This window comes from Candida parapsilosis, contig 005569 (assembly GCF_000182765.1).
Source record: "Candida parapsilosis strain CDC317 annotated contig 005569".
NCBI lineage: Eukaryota > Fungi > Ascomycota > Pichiomycetes > Serinales > Debaryomycetaceae > Lodderomyces > Lodderomyces parapsilosis.
The window spans coordinates 596,579-613,710 of NW_023503278.1; the positions used below are offsets into that span (position 1 = coordinate 596,579).

The window sequence follows — 17,132 nt, forward strand, 5'->3', positions numbered from 1 at the left end:
GACCCACGGCGCTATCAAAATTAGCTAAAATCTCATGGAACTTATCTATTCGAAGCATCTGCGGAGAAGGGGGAAAACGCATACATCACAAAACGTTTCAATTTATTTGGACAAAGAAAACTCTTAAACGCCAGTTCTTTTTGTGATACTGTTGCTTGGGATCTGCAATATGCATGGACGATCGTAACACCTCACCCCCCTTCGAGCCGGCAAAGGTCTTAGGTTGTGGATTCTACTAGAGTGTGGTACTAGTTGTTACCATCTAAATTAGGTCATTCAAATTGTATCTCTATCTCCGTCTCTACCAGTCTTGCAATTCACGCAAATGCAATTGGCCATCAATGATTGAGACCCCGATGAATTAGTGTACTGCCATGATGACACAAATGAAACCGCCTTTGCATATCAACTTACAGTACAGCTTTTTCACTATGTGCTTCAGTCAAAAAATCTTACATCTTTTTAGGATGTTGTTTCATTGAACAATTGTGATGATTCCAACGGTTACAAAATTGTTTAATATCTACAATACCCAGCTAAATATAACAAACCACAAGAAAAGCAATTTATTCTGAGTCGAGATTCCATCTCTTACTCCCAGGTTGCCATAATCTTCCAAACTAGTGCCCGACCCTGCTCTACCACTTCCAGTCCATACTCTTGTTGAGGTTTGACCACCACTAGTAGGGACATCACCTTCAACTACCTCAATATTTTCATCATTAGTATAGTACACTTGTCCAATATGCACCTTGTAGTTTTCCACATCGTAGACAACATATGCACTTCTCAATACATTATCTCCAAGTATAATATAAGGAAAATCCAGAGCAACTCTGAAAATTCCCAAGTGGCATTGTTTACCTGAATATGTTTTCATAATCAATTCTGACACTGGGACCTTGATTATCTTGCTTCCAAAACTTATATCTAAAGTCGCATCAGATTTGAGGTAATCACAATCAATCCTGTAGGCGCCCAAGCCAGAAATATACTTTGCACCGAGTGCCTGAGCAATCTCTTCGATTTGAGACGAGCGTAAATATGATAAAGTTGAGCCGGAATCTAATACAGCAGTTTCTTTCGATGTTAGCGCACTAACCTTGTCACCATCGTTATTGACATCAATTTTTTCCACGATAACATCGAACTTGAGTGGGTAGTTGTACTTCGAATCTATTCTGACCAATGGTAAAGTTTCCAATGTGCCCAGGTATTTTGCATGATCAACAGCTCCAAACAATATGGTACCTGATTTAGCATTGGATTGATCCAAGTATAATGAGTAAATCGTTTTGTTGATAATTCCCTCTGATTTCATCTTCATGGGCAAGTTCTCATACATATATCGTTTACCACCATTATTGATATTTGTAGATTCTAATCCCGGTAACCCAATTCCCAAAACACCAATTTCACTAGATGATTTATTAACAATGGCAAAGCTAACATCAGGTATGGTAACTCCCCCTTCTATTTCAACTGTATCATGGCCGTAAACTCCTCTTGCATACGAACCATCAGCGTAGGTTACATTGAATGGAGTAGTATCATTTTGCACAAATGTGTCTGACTCACCGGTGTTGAATGAACCGTACGATGTACACTTGCGTGCATGATCGTAGCTGCTACTACTGCTAGCACTGCTGGAATCAAGACGATCTCGCTCTCCGCTATCAAGTGTTGATAATTGGGTACTTTCTGAAAGCCCAGTGATGATTGAATCGGGGTTCATATCACGTTTAAACCAGTCTTTATTCTCTATATTCCGTTCTTTTGTCATGTCTTCATCGCCGCTGCTCTCCTTTCCAAACAGCAAACTATCAAAGACATTCTTTGCATCTCGTTTCCGACTGTATGTACCATATATATTGCAATCAACCTCATTTGACATAACCCAAAGATCCGAGCTTCCAGTATCAATAAGCACTTGATTTTTTTCTTTGTTTGATCCAACTAATAAATCAGCAAAGTAGAATGTTTTTTCATTGATTAATTCAATTTCAAGGGACCCATCTTCGACGTCAGTTTCATCACTGTCATGGTCATTTTTATCGCGTTTGACCAATTTAGGCTCTGAATCTTCAGTTGGCGATAAAAGACTCTTGTCTGAACCTCTTCTGACTTGAAAGTTAATTTTGAGATTGTGTTTCGAGGCAGCTGTGTCCACAAATGCAGCTGCAGCTGCCAAAGCTAACAACCATGACGACAATGAAGTCACGAATAAAACTTTAAACACCATCATATTGGCTTGTGAAAATAGTCCTTGTAAAGACCAGGAATCGTATCTGATATTTGGTGCAATGGGCTATGCTTTGCCCTTATATATTATCAATTCTTCAGCTATGTCCCCATTACTACGAAAGTGGTTTGTACACTTCGAAGTGCCTCTTTCATCATTTGATCTAGATCGAATTGATTTTTGTTTTAGTTCCCCAATTTATAGTGTATTTTTATTTTCAATCTACGGAGATAACACAAACCCAAAGTTTTGTGGCTCTAAGATTTAGATAGTGCTTTAATATGTAGTACAAAATACACATGTACCTGAGTTCAATTACTCCACCGCATGTTTCTTCTGATTATAGATGGTGCCTGTTTCTTTGGAACTAGAAAATACGAGTTGTACATATAAAAAAGGGGTCATTTTTAGAACTATCCAGGAACAAACACAATAGGCGAAACTCGAGATCGATTGAAGCACTTTATTTTGAACCTTGTTGAAGGAGCTAGTATTACTCGATTTGGCAGCCTATTTAACCAGCGAACGATGTTGAGAAAGGAATGAATAGAGTGACCTTTCACTGATCGTTGGTACAATTCTTCATGAATTTGTTTGGCAAACGTTTCCCTTTCAAATCGTTGAATCTAGAAAAGGAATATTGTGTTCCATCCTTCCCCTTACTTCGAAGGGGCATCTAGGATCTTGCCAAGATTTTCGTCAGATGTTCTCCGCTCAAACTTGATATAGAGGGGTGAATATTCGAAATATTCTCGAAAAATTATGGGCTATTTTTGGATTCTGAACAACCATGAAAGAACCCTATAGTTTGAACGAGGGTGTTACCAGCGCTTTGCAAGTAAAGTTTTATTTGCAAATCCAACTGTTGTTGCCAAGTTTGTGATTACAATAATCCAAAATCTATACGGGCTTACCACTGCAAGAAAAACCAACCAGTTTTCAAGTGCACGTGTTGTCCCTGCTCTGTCGCATCAATACTTTACTGTACCATATGACAAGTCAATTCTCATCCACGTAAACGAACATCGATACCTCCTAATAAGTAAATTTCTACATGCATGATTTACTAAAAAATGCAAAAAAAATTGTCTTATACAACAGAAACATAGAAGGTTAAATGTCCACGTCTATAATGTACTAACCACGGAAACCATTACTCCAGCAAAAACGCATGCCCAAGACAAGCTAAACATCGACGAGGCGCCGTTCTTGTTACCTGCAGATGATGATGATGATGAGGAAGAGGAGGAGGAAGAACCTGATCCACTACCTCCCCCTACTCTAGTTGAATTTTGACCCCCACCGGTAGATACACTTCCATCTACAACTTCGATATCTTCATCATCAGTATAATAAACTTGTCCAATGTGGACTTCGTATTCCTCCAAATCATAAACAATATAAGCGCTTCTCAATACATTATCACCAAATAAAATGTACGAAGAACTCGATGATTGTTCAAAAAGACCCAAATAACAAGTTGATCTACTTGCTTGTAAAACCAAATCTGAAACGGGGACTTTAATTGTCTTACCACCAAATTGAATATCCAATGTTGAGTTTGTATTCAAGAATCGACAATCAACAATGTATGCACCAGCACTACTTGAATATCTACCATGAAGTGCCTCACCAACAGCTTCAATTTGTTCCGAATACAAGTACGATAATGTGGATCCTGAATCCAATACCGCACCAACAGAGTCAGTCATTACATTGGCGGTAACTCCCTGGTTATTGTTCAATGTAATGTTGCCAACTTCAACTTCAAATCTAACGGGATAATCGATTTGTCTATAAGTTTTCAACATGGGGACAGTTTCCAAAGTACCTTCGTATTTAGCATGGTCAATAGCTCCAAACAAAAGTGATCCACTATCAGCATCAGCTTGATCCAAATACAATGAGTACAAAACACGTTTAATAACACCATCAGATTTCATCTTCATTGGCAAGTTTTCATACATGTATCCAAACGAAGTGGTGGTTTCCAAACCAGGTAATCCAATACCCAAAACACCAATATCACTCGAAGTTTCATTAGCAATGGCAAAACTCAAATCCGGTACTGAGATATCACCTATGCGAACAGTGTCGTGCCCCCAAATACCAGTGGCAAAAGTACCATCAGCGTATTGAATTTGGAATGAGCCAGTGTCATTGCGTTTAAAAGTGTCAGAGTTCCCCGTATTGAATGAGCCATAAGACGTACAGGTGTTTGAGCCTGAGCCAGATCCCCTAGAAGAGCTTGAACCGGAACCTATGCCACCGCCTGGTGCCGGTAAATTAGTTCCATCGGGCATTTCGGATAAGTAGATTGTAGTGTAATAGCTGTCAGCTCGTTTGTTGGCATCCTCAACAACATCTTCTGATTTTGATGGAGTTTCTCTCTTTTGTTCTTGTTGAGTTTGTTCTTGCTCAGTTTGGTCTTCTCTTTCTTTCTTTGTATCTTCTTGTTCAGCTTCAAAGGGAAATTTTACTCCGGTACCAGAGATGTGACCAAATACATTCTTGGGATCTCTCTTTCTCCTCTTCGATGAACCGCTGCTGCTACTAGCACTGACACAATTAAGATCATGTGACATTACCCATAAATCTGAACTTCCAGTGTCAACAAGTACGTCATTCTTGTCTTTATTGGAGCCAATATGTAATTCGGCCAAGTAAAAAGTCTGTTCATTTATCAACTCCATGTTGAATGAGCCATCTTCATCGGCACGCTTGACAAATCGTGGTTTTTGATCATCAATGGGGGACAAATTCTCCTTTGATGAGCCTCTTCTGACATTGAAATCTATTTTAAAACTTCCCTGTGGTGGTGAAGCGTTTGCTGGAGCAGCAGCGGCAACAGTGGCAGACGATGCAATGGGTATCAAAGATAGCAACGTGGCTGTGAGCGAAACATTATATATAAACTTCATCTGTTATGAGGTACAATGTCAGACTATAAGAAATAGCAAAAATGCAAATGGGATGCAATAGTATAATAAAGCCTAAAAGAGGAAGTGTGATTGAATAATGAAAGTGTTTGACAAAATGGGAATTGAAGCCTTTTCTTGTTGTATATATATATATAAATATGAAATGAAATTCTCAGATATACATGAGCTTCGGTAAGAAAAAAAAGCAAAAGCGAACAAATAGAAGAGCAAAAATAATAGACCGTTGTTGTTTGTTGTTTGTTCAATTTAAAATTTTTTTATGGAAAGCAAAGAAGGAAACACAAAATCAGAATAGTGTGTACACTGTGAAATCATAAGATTCCTCTATTAAAATAGAAGTTGCTGATGGTGAAGGGTGTATCCTCTGTAATGACCACGAAGTATAAAGAGGTTACAAGCACGACTCGTTCAACCACCCCTGTTTTTCTTTGCTACTTCAAAAAACTGTACTTCAGTCTAAGCCATTGTACTTACGTCATACTTTTTCAACTACTACAAAAATACAAACTCTGAACAAATTTCTTAGCATTAGAAATCTTTGTTTTTAGTTGCAAAGCATCAGACAATTTGCTATCACAGATTTTAAGTCCATTCATTTTTACTAATGACTTACAAATCAACATAGTCCATACGCCCACCCCCCACTCCACTCCACTTCTCTGCCAAGTAAACCAAGACTGTACTGTGTTTTATGACTGTAAGAAATGTAGGCTCAGGTACTGTACATCGTCGTCATGTGGTTCGTTTTTTTTTTTCTCGGTTCGCACATAAAAAGAAAATGAATGTCTCCAATAGTTAAAATATATATTATATATCCGAAAAGACTATTATAACCGACTAAAGGATGTGCAATTCATTATCATCATTCGAATCTGTCGTGCTGCGCCTTTGGTCACAATCATTAGTATTAACCACCCCTCATTTGAATACCTATAAAACCTACATTGCGCCACTGTACCCCTAGTAAAACACACTCCCTGCCTCCTGCATTCCCCTTTACTTTAACTTTTTCCCGATCTGGATCTTTGGAACTTACCTATCTATGCATATCAATCTTGATACACTATAAAACTCAATTTAGACTGAGCTCACCTCTACTAATGTTTTTGAAAGCATACTTTCCAGCACCTACTTTTTGATACTCTCTAAGCCTACCATGTCGGAGGACTACTCACCTTTAGTACAAGACGATTGGTTGATTTATTTTTAGTAACAACTTTGTACGTGTTTGAACTTACACAAAACGTCCTTCCCACGAGCCTTAATCTTTGAAATCGACTAGAATCTCTGAACACTAAAGAAAATAGAAAGGGAGATGTTGATCAGTTGTTGTCGCTGTTGGTATCACATAGTTTGCCTTATCTGATTTAAGAACCCAGCACCAGACCTTAAGCCGTGTTTTGGTAAGACACCTTCATACCAAGTGCTCGCTTACAAAACCCCTACTCTATATACCACGACGTGTTACACGAAACCTTCAGAAGGCATAAATATTCATAAACATCAAGTTACCGCACAACGGTAGCGTTCTCCTTTCTCTGCGAATGTAGTTAATTTTGTTTGCCAGCGGGGTGCTTTTTGTTGCAAAATTCAGATCAGGCAACCAAACTCAACACCATCACTGTATCTTCTTCCACACTAAATTACTGCCATGACTGCAATCACTACTCCAGTGATTCACAACTTCACATTAAAAAAGTACTCAAAGTTTGATCACGATAAATGGATTCATCAGCCATATCGCACAGATTTATCCATCACGTTTATTGAAACAGCCACCATCAACAACAAGGATGTAGACGTAATTGTACACTGGAAAGGATCAAGTATTGACAAGTTTACTTTATTCTTGACCGATAAAGTGAAAACATCAGTTCTCGTAAAAAGCCCCAACATTGGTGTCAAACAGTGTATTGTGAGCACTGACAATCTAATCCTTCGGTTCCAAATTAGTCTTGTTGATGATGCCGAGTTTGAAAAGTGTAGGCAATTTTTACAAAGTAAGTTCCAACAAACAAGCGGTCTCAATACAATTGATGGCTCTACTCGACAGGTACAGGATATATCCAGTCAAGTTAGACAGGAGATGAAGCAGTTGGCATCTTTCAGTTCCAATACCATCAACAGTTTGGCCAGTGAGCAATTGCTCAATATAGTACTGTTCTCGCAACCAGCACCAGTTGCAATTGGAAATGAGGAGTCAATGTTTGACTTGCAACTGCAAATACTTTCTCAAAAGCAATCTCAGCCTCAGGTTTCACTTCACCAACTGGAGCAAAAACAGACGCAAAGACTTGCTGAGTTATCTCCTCAAAACATTCAGGGTTCTCAAACCGCAATACAATCTCAGAATACATGGCAAGCTCAAGAGATAGGTACATCGCAACAAGAACCGCAAATGCAGAACCCATTGACGTTACAACAATTACAACAACAATTTTTAAAATGGCAACAGAATCTTGTACAGCAAAGCCATGGTTACCGGGTTTTGCCTCAATCGCCGCTACATTGTGCTTTTCCAATCGAGTCGTATAACTTGTCGCAATCACCGCCAGAATTACAACAGCATAGGGTGCTACAGCAGAGTCAGTTTTACGTACAGGAGCCCCAAAATCCAACTCATGCCTTAGACACTTCAACAAGCTCTACCAATCAAGTTCCTAATATCACCATCAATGATTTGGTCGAGTTGGAGACTTTGTCAGACTCTCAACTAAATGCATTAATTCATAGACAATGTCAACTGGTTCAGTTTAGAGATTTTGTTAAGCGATTGGATAAAATTATGGAAAAGAATAGTTGATTTATTAAAGGACTGGTGCAACATTAAAGAAAGGTTGCAAAATTCTTGATAATTATATTTGTTGGGCAACGACGATCATTTTTGTGCAACTCCAGTGCTTTGTGCTTCTTTGGGATGAATGAACCTTCTCTTGCATCATACCCCGTGATCTATAAAGTATACTTTGTTTGTTATAGGTGGAAAGTGAATTGTATAGGGTGTATAATGCTAGAGTTTGTGAGCTGTGAGCGACCTGACCCATTTCAAGGAATGTACAAGTGATTGAAAGAGTGGAACATAATGGCATATGCACGTGAATCCTTTTGTAGTTATGACTAACATAATTTTTAGTTTTTTTTTTATTTCCTGAACCGGAAAAACGGCGAGCGGGCGGCAATCTCTGGACGTTGGGTTGCGGTTTAGAACATCACACGGACATAATTTAAACGGATCCTGTGTGATCAGGTACTGTCTTTACTTTGAACACAAATGTGTAGATCTGATCTTGAGTCTTCTCCTCACATCTGGTTGTGTTTATCCATCAACTTTCAACATATACCATGCTTTTGTGCAATTATTAAGTCATATTATATTTTTGTTATTTTTTTCCATTTTTCAATTTTTTTTTTTCAAAACCTATACGAGGCCCTAAACCAATTTACAACACGTTGTTTAGTTTTTCTTTTTACCAACATTACCGAATCACACACTACTCTGCCCAATCTTCCTCCACCATTCTCCTAAATGAAGATCACAGAGAAGCTAAACCAGGCTCATGTGGGGATATCCAACCCACCGCCAGCAACATTTTCATTTGAATTTTTCGTTCCCAAGACAGCACAGGGTGTGCAGAACTTGTACGACAGAATGGATAGAATGTACGATTTGAACCCTATATTTATTGACATCACTTGGAATGCTGGTGGTCGCTCTTCAACTTTGACTAATGAAATGGTGTATACTGCTCAGAGCACCTTGGGTTTAGAAACGTGTATGCATTTGACATGTACTAACATGAAGGTTGAATTGATTGATGAAGCTTTGGATAAAGCTTATAAATCAGGGTGTCAAAACATTTTGGCATTGAGAGGTGATCCTCCTTTGGATGGTAGTGAATCCACTGGGGATTTCAAGTATGCCAAAGACTTGGTCAAGTATATTCGCCAAAAATATGGTAACCATTTCAATATTGGAGTAGCTGCTTACCCTGAAGGGCAACCAGAAGAAGAGGATGAATCAAAGACTTTGCAGTACTTGAAAGAAAAATGCGATGAAGGGGCTGATTTTATCATTACGCAAATGTTTTACGATGTTGATAATTTCATCACTTGGTGCGGCAAATTGCGTAAAATTGGTATTGACATTCCCATTATTCCTGGTATCATGCCGATTTCAACTTATGCTGCATTTATAAGAAGAGCCAATTGGTCACAAATCAAGATCCCACAACATTTTCTTGATGCATTGGACCCCATCAAAGATGATGACTATTTAGTAAGAGAAAAGGGGACTGAATTGGTTAGTGAAATGTGTAACAAACTTATCGAATCGGGTTATGTTAACCATTTACATTTTTACACCATGAACTTGGAAAAATCTACAGTTATGGCATTAGAGAAACTCAATCTTGTTGAAGCGATCAAATCACATGAGGTTGTTGGAGGTGCTGAATTGCCTTGGAGAAAATCATTACATCCAGAAAGATCCAAAGAATCTATTCGTCCTATTTTCTGGCAAAATAGAAAATACTCCTACATTTCACGAACGGCAACCTGGGATGAATTCCCCAATGGTAGATGGGGTGATTCTCGTTCACCTGCATTTGGTGATATTGATCTTTGTGCATCGGAGTTGTTGAGACAATCACCTAAACGAGCATTGGAATTATGGGGAGTACCACAAAACTTGAAACAATTGAGTGATTTGGTTGTGTCATACTTGTCAGGTGAGTTAAAATCCTTGCCATGGTCCGATGGGGCCGTTGGTGAAGATACGAAAATCATTGTTGATGACTTGATTAATTTGAACAAGCGTGGACTATTAACTATGAACTCACAACCAGCTTTAAATTCAATAAAATCATCAGAAAAAGTATTTGGGTGGGGGCCCAAGAATGGATATGTTTATCAAAAGCAGTACTTGGAGTTTATTTGTCATCGAGATATAGTTGATAAGCTCTTGACTCGTATTCAAGATTTCAACAAACTGCAAGGTGATGCATCAAGTTCAATCATTTCATATTATGCTGTTGACTTGTCAGGAAAGTTACAAACCAATTGCAAACCTGATGATATCAATGCCGTAACATGGGGTGTTTTTCCAGGTGAAGAGATTTTACAACCAACCATTGTTGAACAAACATCATTTTTGGCTTGGAAAGATGAAGTTTATCGATTATTTTCCGAGTGGAATAAAGTCTTATCGTCAAACTTAGTTGATATTGATGATGAATCTAAATTAAGCAATTTTACTCGTTTGATGAATGAAGTTGGGCATGAATTTGTCTTGTGTAATTTAGTCAATAATGATTTCATTGATTCAAACTCGACTTTGTTTAGTTTGATTTATGATTTGAACTTGCCTGAGTTGCCATAATGAGAGAAAAAGTCTTACTGTGACATGACGGAACACTTCCCACCCTTTATCATGCATAGCTACTACTCCGTCAATGCCAGACATTTGGAAACAGCATGACACTTCAACAAGGTCTTGCGTTTTCCACTTTCTAGAGAAAACGTAACTTTCAACATCAGTTGCTTTTCTCATTTGTCTTTGATACTATTCAACATAAACACACACACACACACCTACACACTATTATACATACACATTCACACCCACATTCATTTTCAAACTTTACTAACTTTAATGAATCCTCAACGAATTTTACACTTGTACGAACCACGAAAAAAATACTCATTATGTTTATTTCAACATTGCATAGAAACTTTGCTTATTTCATTTCAACAATTTACAATACCGTGCCTGGCTTTTTACGTTTTTTATCATGGCAACAGTCATTCAGATACTTTAGTGGGGTTTCACTTATCTGTTGCTTTTGTCTCATTTTATTCAGTTTTTTTTTATTTTCAGTTTTTATAGATTATTTAAAAGTAGATCTTCAACGGTTTTTTTGATAACCGGCCCTCATAGAAGGCTAATTATGTAAGAGGGCGAGTTGAAGGCGGTGGTTCACACACACACACACACACACACACACACACAAAGAGAAGTAATCGTCGTCTATCTTTGTAAAGGTCGTGTATGTGTTTCAATTTAGTTTTGATTCTCTGAACCAATGAAAAAATTGAAAATGTTAAGCGTCGCAACACCAAGCACTAAGAACGTGTGAATCCCGCATACTTCATCAATAGGGCACAACTGCAATAGATACACAGCACCACAATCACAAATGCAGCCATATTCACGATTCGGAGGAACGAGGAGATGCTTCTACGAATTCCAATTATTAGTTGATTGTCATACATCAGCCGATACCAAATCGAAAAAACAATGTTTACCTAAATTTGAGGATTATAATGAATGCTTACATGGGTTGAAAGAAAGAGAGAAAGTAAGAACATTGATAAATCAACTTGATGAGAATGCCAAGACTGGTAAGGGGGTCACTGCTAATGAATTGTATAAGAAAGATAATCAAATTTATGAGAATTTAAACTTGATCAAGAAGGAGTAAAAGACGGAGGATGCTAACGGGAAATAAGATATGCATTGGTATGTGTTGTAAAGTATTCAATGTTTTCATTACATAGATTTGTGGTTGCAATATAACAGATCGAAACGTTACATGATTCGAAGGCGTGTATTGTAGTATTCGAGTTATGAAGGGGAATGGTATCAGACGCAGCTGTCGAGTTTAGTGTAGGCTTTGCCATCTCTTGGGTAGTCTGTTCATGGAAACGACTGGCCAATGATGTGTGGAAAAATGCTCTCTTATTTACTCTGAATCTCTCTTTTTCGAAACTTTTCGTCGTTATTACAACATGAAAAAAGCATCGGTGTAACATTTGTATTTCCCAAGCGTTTCTATCGTCTCCGGCAAGACCATTCTGATGGTGTTCTTTTGAACAAGTGGTTGCGAAATTGGTTTTAATCTCTTCTCGAGATCAAAACGCGCGAATTGAAACATCATCATCAAAAATCAAAATCACTGCCATGTCATACACCACATCAGCCATGGATTCAACTAAGACGGAGCCGAAGTATCAGCTCATTTTTGAAGATACAACAACCAAGCTCTCACGACCGAAGCAAGCCATTCAGGATTTAGAAGAGTTACGCTTTTACCAACAAACTAAAAGAAAAGAATTTGAACAACAATTGAACAAGAATAGATTGAATTATGGCCAATGGCTACGATACGCAAGATGGGAACTTGACCACAATCACGATTTTGCAAGAGCGAGGTCCATAATGGAGAGGGCACTAGATGTTAATATTGAACATATACCATTTTGGACGCAATATATACAATTTGAATTGATACATAAAAATGTCAATCACGCTCGAAACTTGTTGGAAAGAGCCACGGCAGCACTACCGAAAGTGAGCAAGTTGTGGTTTTTGTATGTACAAACGGAGGAAATGTTTCAAAATTACCAAATGGTGAGACAAATTTTTGAGAAATGGTTGACTTGGCACCCTAATGAGAGTGCATGGGACGCATACATTTCTTTTGAAACGAGGTATGATGAGGTGGGGAACGTGAGGGCAATATACCAACGATATGTCCAATTGTTTCCAAGTGGGGAAGTTTGGTTGAAGTGGATCAATTATGAATTGCAAAACAACGAAAATGACGTGGAGCACACGAGGGCAGTATTTGAATCAGCTGTGGATTCATTGTTGGATAAGAGTGATGAAACATTTCCCGACATAGTAGCCAAGTGGTTATATTGGGAAGTAAAGTGCATGGAATATCAACGAGTTCAAGCAATACGGAGACTCTTACTCAACGAATCAAAGTTTACATTCTCTACAGGTATACAGATTGCTTTGCTCAATGCAATCAGTGAAGTGGAAAAACAGATTGGTGATAAAGGATCTATTGAAGAAAGTATAACTCTTCAAAGGAAAGCAAAGTATAAGAATGATATTGAAAAGGACGAGACAAATTACGACTCGTGGTGGGCTTATATAGACCTAATTGAACAAAGTCATGAAATAGACAATTTACGACAAATCTTCAAAGATGCTTGTCTTAGGGTACCACAAGACACTTACAAAAGTGGTAAATGGAGAAAATTCATCATGATATGGGTTAAGTTTGCATTTTGGGAAGAGTTTGACAATGGTGATATCAATGCTGCTCGAAACATATGGAATGAATGCTTGAGTATTATTCCGCATAAACAATTCATTCTGGGTAAAGCATGGGTTGGCCTTGCAGATTTTGAACTAAGAAATAATACGGATGAAGACGGGTTGGCAAAGTTTCGCAAAGTGATGGGAAGAGCATTGGGTCAAATGAACAAGCTTGGACCCAAGAAAAACATTTTACAACATTATATTGCAACTGAAAAGAAACTTGCCGAATGGGATCGGGTTCGTCAAATTTATCAGAAATGGCTTGAATGTGCATTAGTGTTTAGACTCAATTGTGATGGCATCTTTAAAGAGTATTTGGAATTTGAGTCATCGCTTGGAGAAACAAGGAGGTGTGAATCTTTATACCAAATGGCATTTGAGTTGATAAAGAATGAGGATGTTGTGTCATGCTTTAACCAGAAGGAGCTCTTCAAGATGGCTGTGTCCTTCTATACTGACGAAATGAAGTACGATGAGATTAGAAAGTTGTACAAAAATTTGGTTCTCACTGCGCCTTCGGCAGATAACTGGATATCATTTGCACTTTTTGAGTCCACAATCCCCACCGTGGAGCAATTGGAACGATTTCTACAATCAGATAATGAATTACTTGAAGTCGAAGTAGGAGAAGAACAAATTGGCAAATCAAGAGATGTGTTCAGAAAGGCAGAAAATCACTTCAAGAACTTGAATGATATCGAAGGAAGGAAAGCAGTTCTAGGGGCATGGAAGCAGTATGAAGAAGTCAATGGAGATGAAACCAGCATGGCTGAGGTACAGCAAAAACTTCCTAAACGCGTGAAAAAGAGACGAACAGTGGATGGAATTGAGGAAGAATACTTCGTGTGGGAGTTTCCAAATGACCCTGTTGAACTAATAAATCCCTCACAACCAACTCCCTCCATCAACAAGTTTTTGGCAAATGCTAAGAAATGGGCTGAGAGCAATAAGCAATGAAAAAAAGGCACACCCCGGTACATTTATTAGGGGACGAGTATATATAAGACATCTACTTCCAAACCATTCCCTCATGTAAATCAATGATAACCACCTCTCAATGTCAACACCAAATGTAATGAAGCTCCTTCCTGTATTCCTGATTCCTGGACAGTTTTGTCGTCATCCAACTGTGAACCATTAAAAATTAAACGTTGTTGTGCTGGTGAAATACCTTCCTTTTCTTCCATCATTTCTTTGATTCTTATTATTTTATCTTGAGGTTCAATATCAACTAAGATATTCCTGCCTGTTAACGTTTTCACTTTCACTTGCATAACGGGAAGGGATGTATATTAATTTGGGTTAAGATAAGTGTGGATTGGTGGATATGTTTTCTTTTCGATTCCAGTTGATTTGATTTCTCTTTTTTTTTAAGGAGAGTTAATCTGACTCCTAGTTTTTATCTTTTGGATGTTGTCCACGCCTATTACGAAAGACATAGATTATGAAAAGGTATACGAACCATCGGAGGATTCGTTTTACTTGCTCGACTGTTTTGAGGAAGAAAAGGAATACCTCGAGACCAGATTCAAGACTAAGGTGCCGTTTGTTACAGAGATTGGAACTGGTTCAGGTATAGTCACCACGTTTATACTACAAAATATATTACCTGATGGAATATATTTGACTACCGACATCAATCCTAATGCATGTAAGAGCGTACTCCAGACAGTGCGATACAATTGCCCGTCACGAGCTCATCTAGTCGATTCTTCCCAAATGGACCTAACTACAGCCATCCGACCCAACACTGTCGATATGCTAGTATTCAATCCTCCATATGTACCAGCAACAGAAGTCCCTGACATACCAATTACAAACGAGGATGTGAAATGGCTAGATTTGGCATTATTAGGGGGTGAGGATGGCATGATGATCACGTGGAAAGTATTGAACAACTTGGAAGAGATATTAACTGGTGATGGCGTTGCATATATCTTATTTTGTGCTAGGAATAAACCTGATTCTGTGGCGGATAAAATGAGGCAAAGAGGTTGGAAGGTTGATGTTATAATCAATAGAAAAGCTGGTTGGGAGGTGTTGACGATATTACGCTTTGCGAAATTGTAACTCATAACGAACTTGAAGATTATTTGCAGGGTAAGTAAGACTACAGTAACGAGGTGGATCGAACGGAGTAACATGTTGAAAAGGTATGCCGTTTACTTTATAGGTGCTGAAAAGTCCATTCGAACCGAACAAAACAACGACCCCATCTCTGCTGTATAATCAATGTAGCCTAGGCCTTTCAACCTCTTCATTTCTGAAACGTAATTGCAAATAGCTGCAAACAATAGAATCAATCACCCATCGAAGCTCCATTGTCGCAAAAATGTAAAGCTCTTAAAAAAGTAAATCGAACAAAACAAAATCGAGGGCATCGTAAACTGCTTCTTCATCGTATTACCTCACCATGAACGACAGAGGTAGATCAGAGTCAAGTCCAAACACAAGAGAGACGAGGTGGTCTGGAAAACCTTCAAGATCCAAGCAATTTAGTCAAGTGAAATTGGAAACTGTCATCACTGGCCATTTAACTCAAGAACAACTTGATGCTTACCAACAAGTGTTTAGAATTGAAGAGATTTCCGAAATACTAAGGAAATCGCAACAGCAACACAAACTGTTGCTCGAATTTTTGCCATCGTCTCACGTGGAGCCAGGAAGTAATTATAGGAGAGATCCATCGCCACCGCCAAAGTATGACAAACAGGGTAATAGGATCAACACAAGAGAACAACGGGTACGAGAGGCATTGGAAAAGGAAAGGCATGAGTTGGTTGAGTTGGCCGCATCAAGTATCAAGAATTACATTGCTCCTTCTGATTATCGCAAGCCAGCAAAGACGTTTGAGAAATTGTACATACCTGTCAAGGACTATCCTGATATCAATTTCGTTGGTTTCTTGATTGGCCCTAGAGGAAGAACATTAAAGCGATTGCAAGATGAAAGTGGAGCACGACTACAAATACGTGGTAAAGGTTCAGTTAAAGAAGGTAAATCAACACAAATGACGATTGAAGACCAATCATCAACAGGGGCAGACTCTACTGAAGATGATTTGCATGTTTTGATTACCTCCGACTCACAACAAAAAATTGCCAAAGCAGTTAAATTGGCCAATGAAGTTATTGAGAAATTGGTGTTTTCACCCGTGGGCCAAAACGAGTTGAAGAGGGAGCAATTGAAAGAATTAGCAGTTTTGAATGGTACACTACGCGAAACCAAACCTTTCGACCCAGAAGCCTACCAAAAGAGACAACAGAGATCATTTGATATTACAAGAATTGTTTGTAAAATATGTGGCAAAGTGGGCCACTACGCAAGGGATTGTAATCAAAAACCTCACAACTCCGGAGACAATTATAAACATACTGCTGTTGACTCTTATGCCCCAGGTTCGAGTTCAAATCAAGAGTTCTCAGAACCATCGCAAAAGAAGCAAAAAATAGAGCCACCTCTACCCCCATGGCAGGCATCTAATCCCAACAAAGCAACTGGTCCTATACCACCTCCATCGGTTGCCAGCTTGGGTCATCTTCCTCCACCACCTTCAATACCTAGCCACCATCCACTACCACCACCACCACCAACAAGGCGTGAACCAAACTTACCACCCATTCCCAATCAACTGAGTGTTTCAACTGTCAAACCCCCACCTCCTGGAACACTAAAGCCCACTCCACCACCTCCAGCACCACCGGCAAATAAAAAGACTGCGTCTGGTTCAGGGAAGCCACCTCCACCGTCAGCTCCACCTTCTCGCCCAGCACAGCCACCGCCACCACCGCCGCCACCGTCAAGGTAACTTCGGTGCGTTCTGGTGATTTTGAGGTTG

The 17,132-nt window shown here is 38.8% G+C and overlaps 9 protein-coding genes across 9 annotated transcripts; 6 read left to right on the forward strand and 3 right to left on the reverse strand. All coding sequences in view use genetic code 12, as the record gives it.

Moving 5' to 3' along the window:
- Window positions 1-523: 523 nt before the first annotated feature.
- CPAR2_102600 (pepsin-like aspartic protease) lies at window positions 524-2,245 on the reverse strand (the record flags this gene model as incomplete). The annotated part of the gene is made up of 1 exon (XM_036812282.1): window positions 524-2,245. The coding sequence occupies one exon, from the start codon at window positions 2,243-2,245 to the stop codon at window positions 524-526; it is 1,722 nt and encodes a 573-aa protein (XP_036663405.1).
- Window positions 2,246-3,369: 1,124 nt separating this feature from the next.
- On the reverse strand, window positions 3,370-5,163 carry CPAR2_102610 (pepsin-like aspartic protease; the record flags this gene model as incomplete). The annotated part of the gene is made up of 1 exon (XM_036812283.1): window positions 3,370-5,163. One exon carries the CDS (start codon window positions 5,161-5,163, stop codon window positions 3,370-3,372), a length of 1,794 nt encoding a protein of 597 aa, XP_036663406.1.
- A 1,672-nt stretch (window positions 5,164-6,835) lies between these two features.
- CPAR2_102620 (uncharacterized protein) lies at window positions 6,836-7,987 on the forward strand (the record flags this gene model as incomplete). Its single annotated transcript, XM_036812284.1, has 1 exon — window positions 6,836-7,987. One exon carries the CDS (start codon window positions 6,836-6,838, stop codon window positions 7,985-7,987), a length of 1,152 nt encoding a protein of 383 aa, XP_036663407.1.
- A 723-nt stretch (window positions 7,988-8,710) lies between these two features.
- MET13 (methylenetetrahydrofolate reductase (NAD(P)H)) lies at window positions 8,711-10,561 on the forward strand (the record flags this gene model as incomplete). Its single annotated transcript, XM_036812285.1, has 1 exon — window positions 8,711-10,561. The coding sequence occupies one exon, from the start codon at window positions 8,711-8,713 to the stop codon at window positions 10,559-10,561; it is 1,851 nt and encodes a 616-aa protein (XP_036663408.1).
- Window positions 10,562-11,378: 817 nt separating this feature from the next.
- Window positions 11,379-11,663, forward strand: CPAR2_102640 (uncharacterized protein; the record flags this gene model as incomplete). Its single annotated transcript, XM_036812286.1, has 1 exon — window positions 11,379-11,663. The coding sequence occupies one exon, from the start codon at window positions 11,379-11,381 to the stop codon at window positions 11,661-11,663; it is 285 nt and encodes a 94-aa protein (XP_036663409.1).
- Window positions 11,664-12,142: 479 nt separating this feature from the next.
- Window positions 12,143-14,251, forward strand: CPAR2_102650 (uncharacterized protein; the record flags this gene model as incomplete). Its single annotated transcript, XM_036812287.1, has 1 exon — window positions 12,143-14,251. The coding sequence occupies one exon, from the start codon at window positions 12,143-12,145 to the stop codon at window positions 14,249-14,251; it is 2,109 nt and encodes a 702-aa protein (XP_036663410.1).
- Window positions 14,252-14,331: 80 nt separating this feature from the next.
- RUB1 (NEDD8 family protein) lies at window positions 14,332-14,568 on the reverse strand (the record flags this gene model as incomplete). The annotated part of the gene is made up of 1 exon (XM_036812288.1): window positions 14,332-14,568. The coding sequence occupies one exon, from the start codon at window positions 14,566-14,568 to the stop codon at window positions 14,332-14,334; it is 237 nt and encodes a 78-aa protein (XP_036663411.1).
- A 136-nt stretch (window positions 14,569-14,704) lies between these two features.
- CPAR2_102670 (S-adenosylmethionine-dependent methyltransferase) lies at window positions 14,705-15,364 on the forward strand (the record flags this gene model as incomplete). The annotated part of the gene is made up of 1 exon (XM_036812290.1): window positions 14,705-15,364. The coding sequence occupies one exon, from the start codon at window positions 14,705-14,707 to the stop codon at window positions 15,362-15,364; it is 660 nt and encodes a 219-aa protein (XP_036663412.1).
- A 343-nt stretch (window positions 15,365-15,707) lies between these two features.
- CPAR2_102680 (mRNA splicing protein) lies at window positions 15,708-17,102 on the forward strand (the record flags this gene model as incomplete). Its single annotated transcript, XM_036812291.1, has 1 exon — window positions 15,708-17,102. The coding sequence occupies one exon, from the start codon at window positions 15,708-15,710 to the stop codon at window positions 17,100-17,102; it is 1,395 nt and encodes a 464-aa protein (XP_036663413.1).
- Window positions 17,103-17,132: the final 30 nt, after the last annotated feature.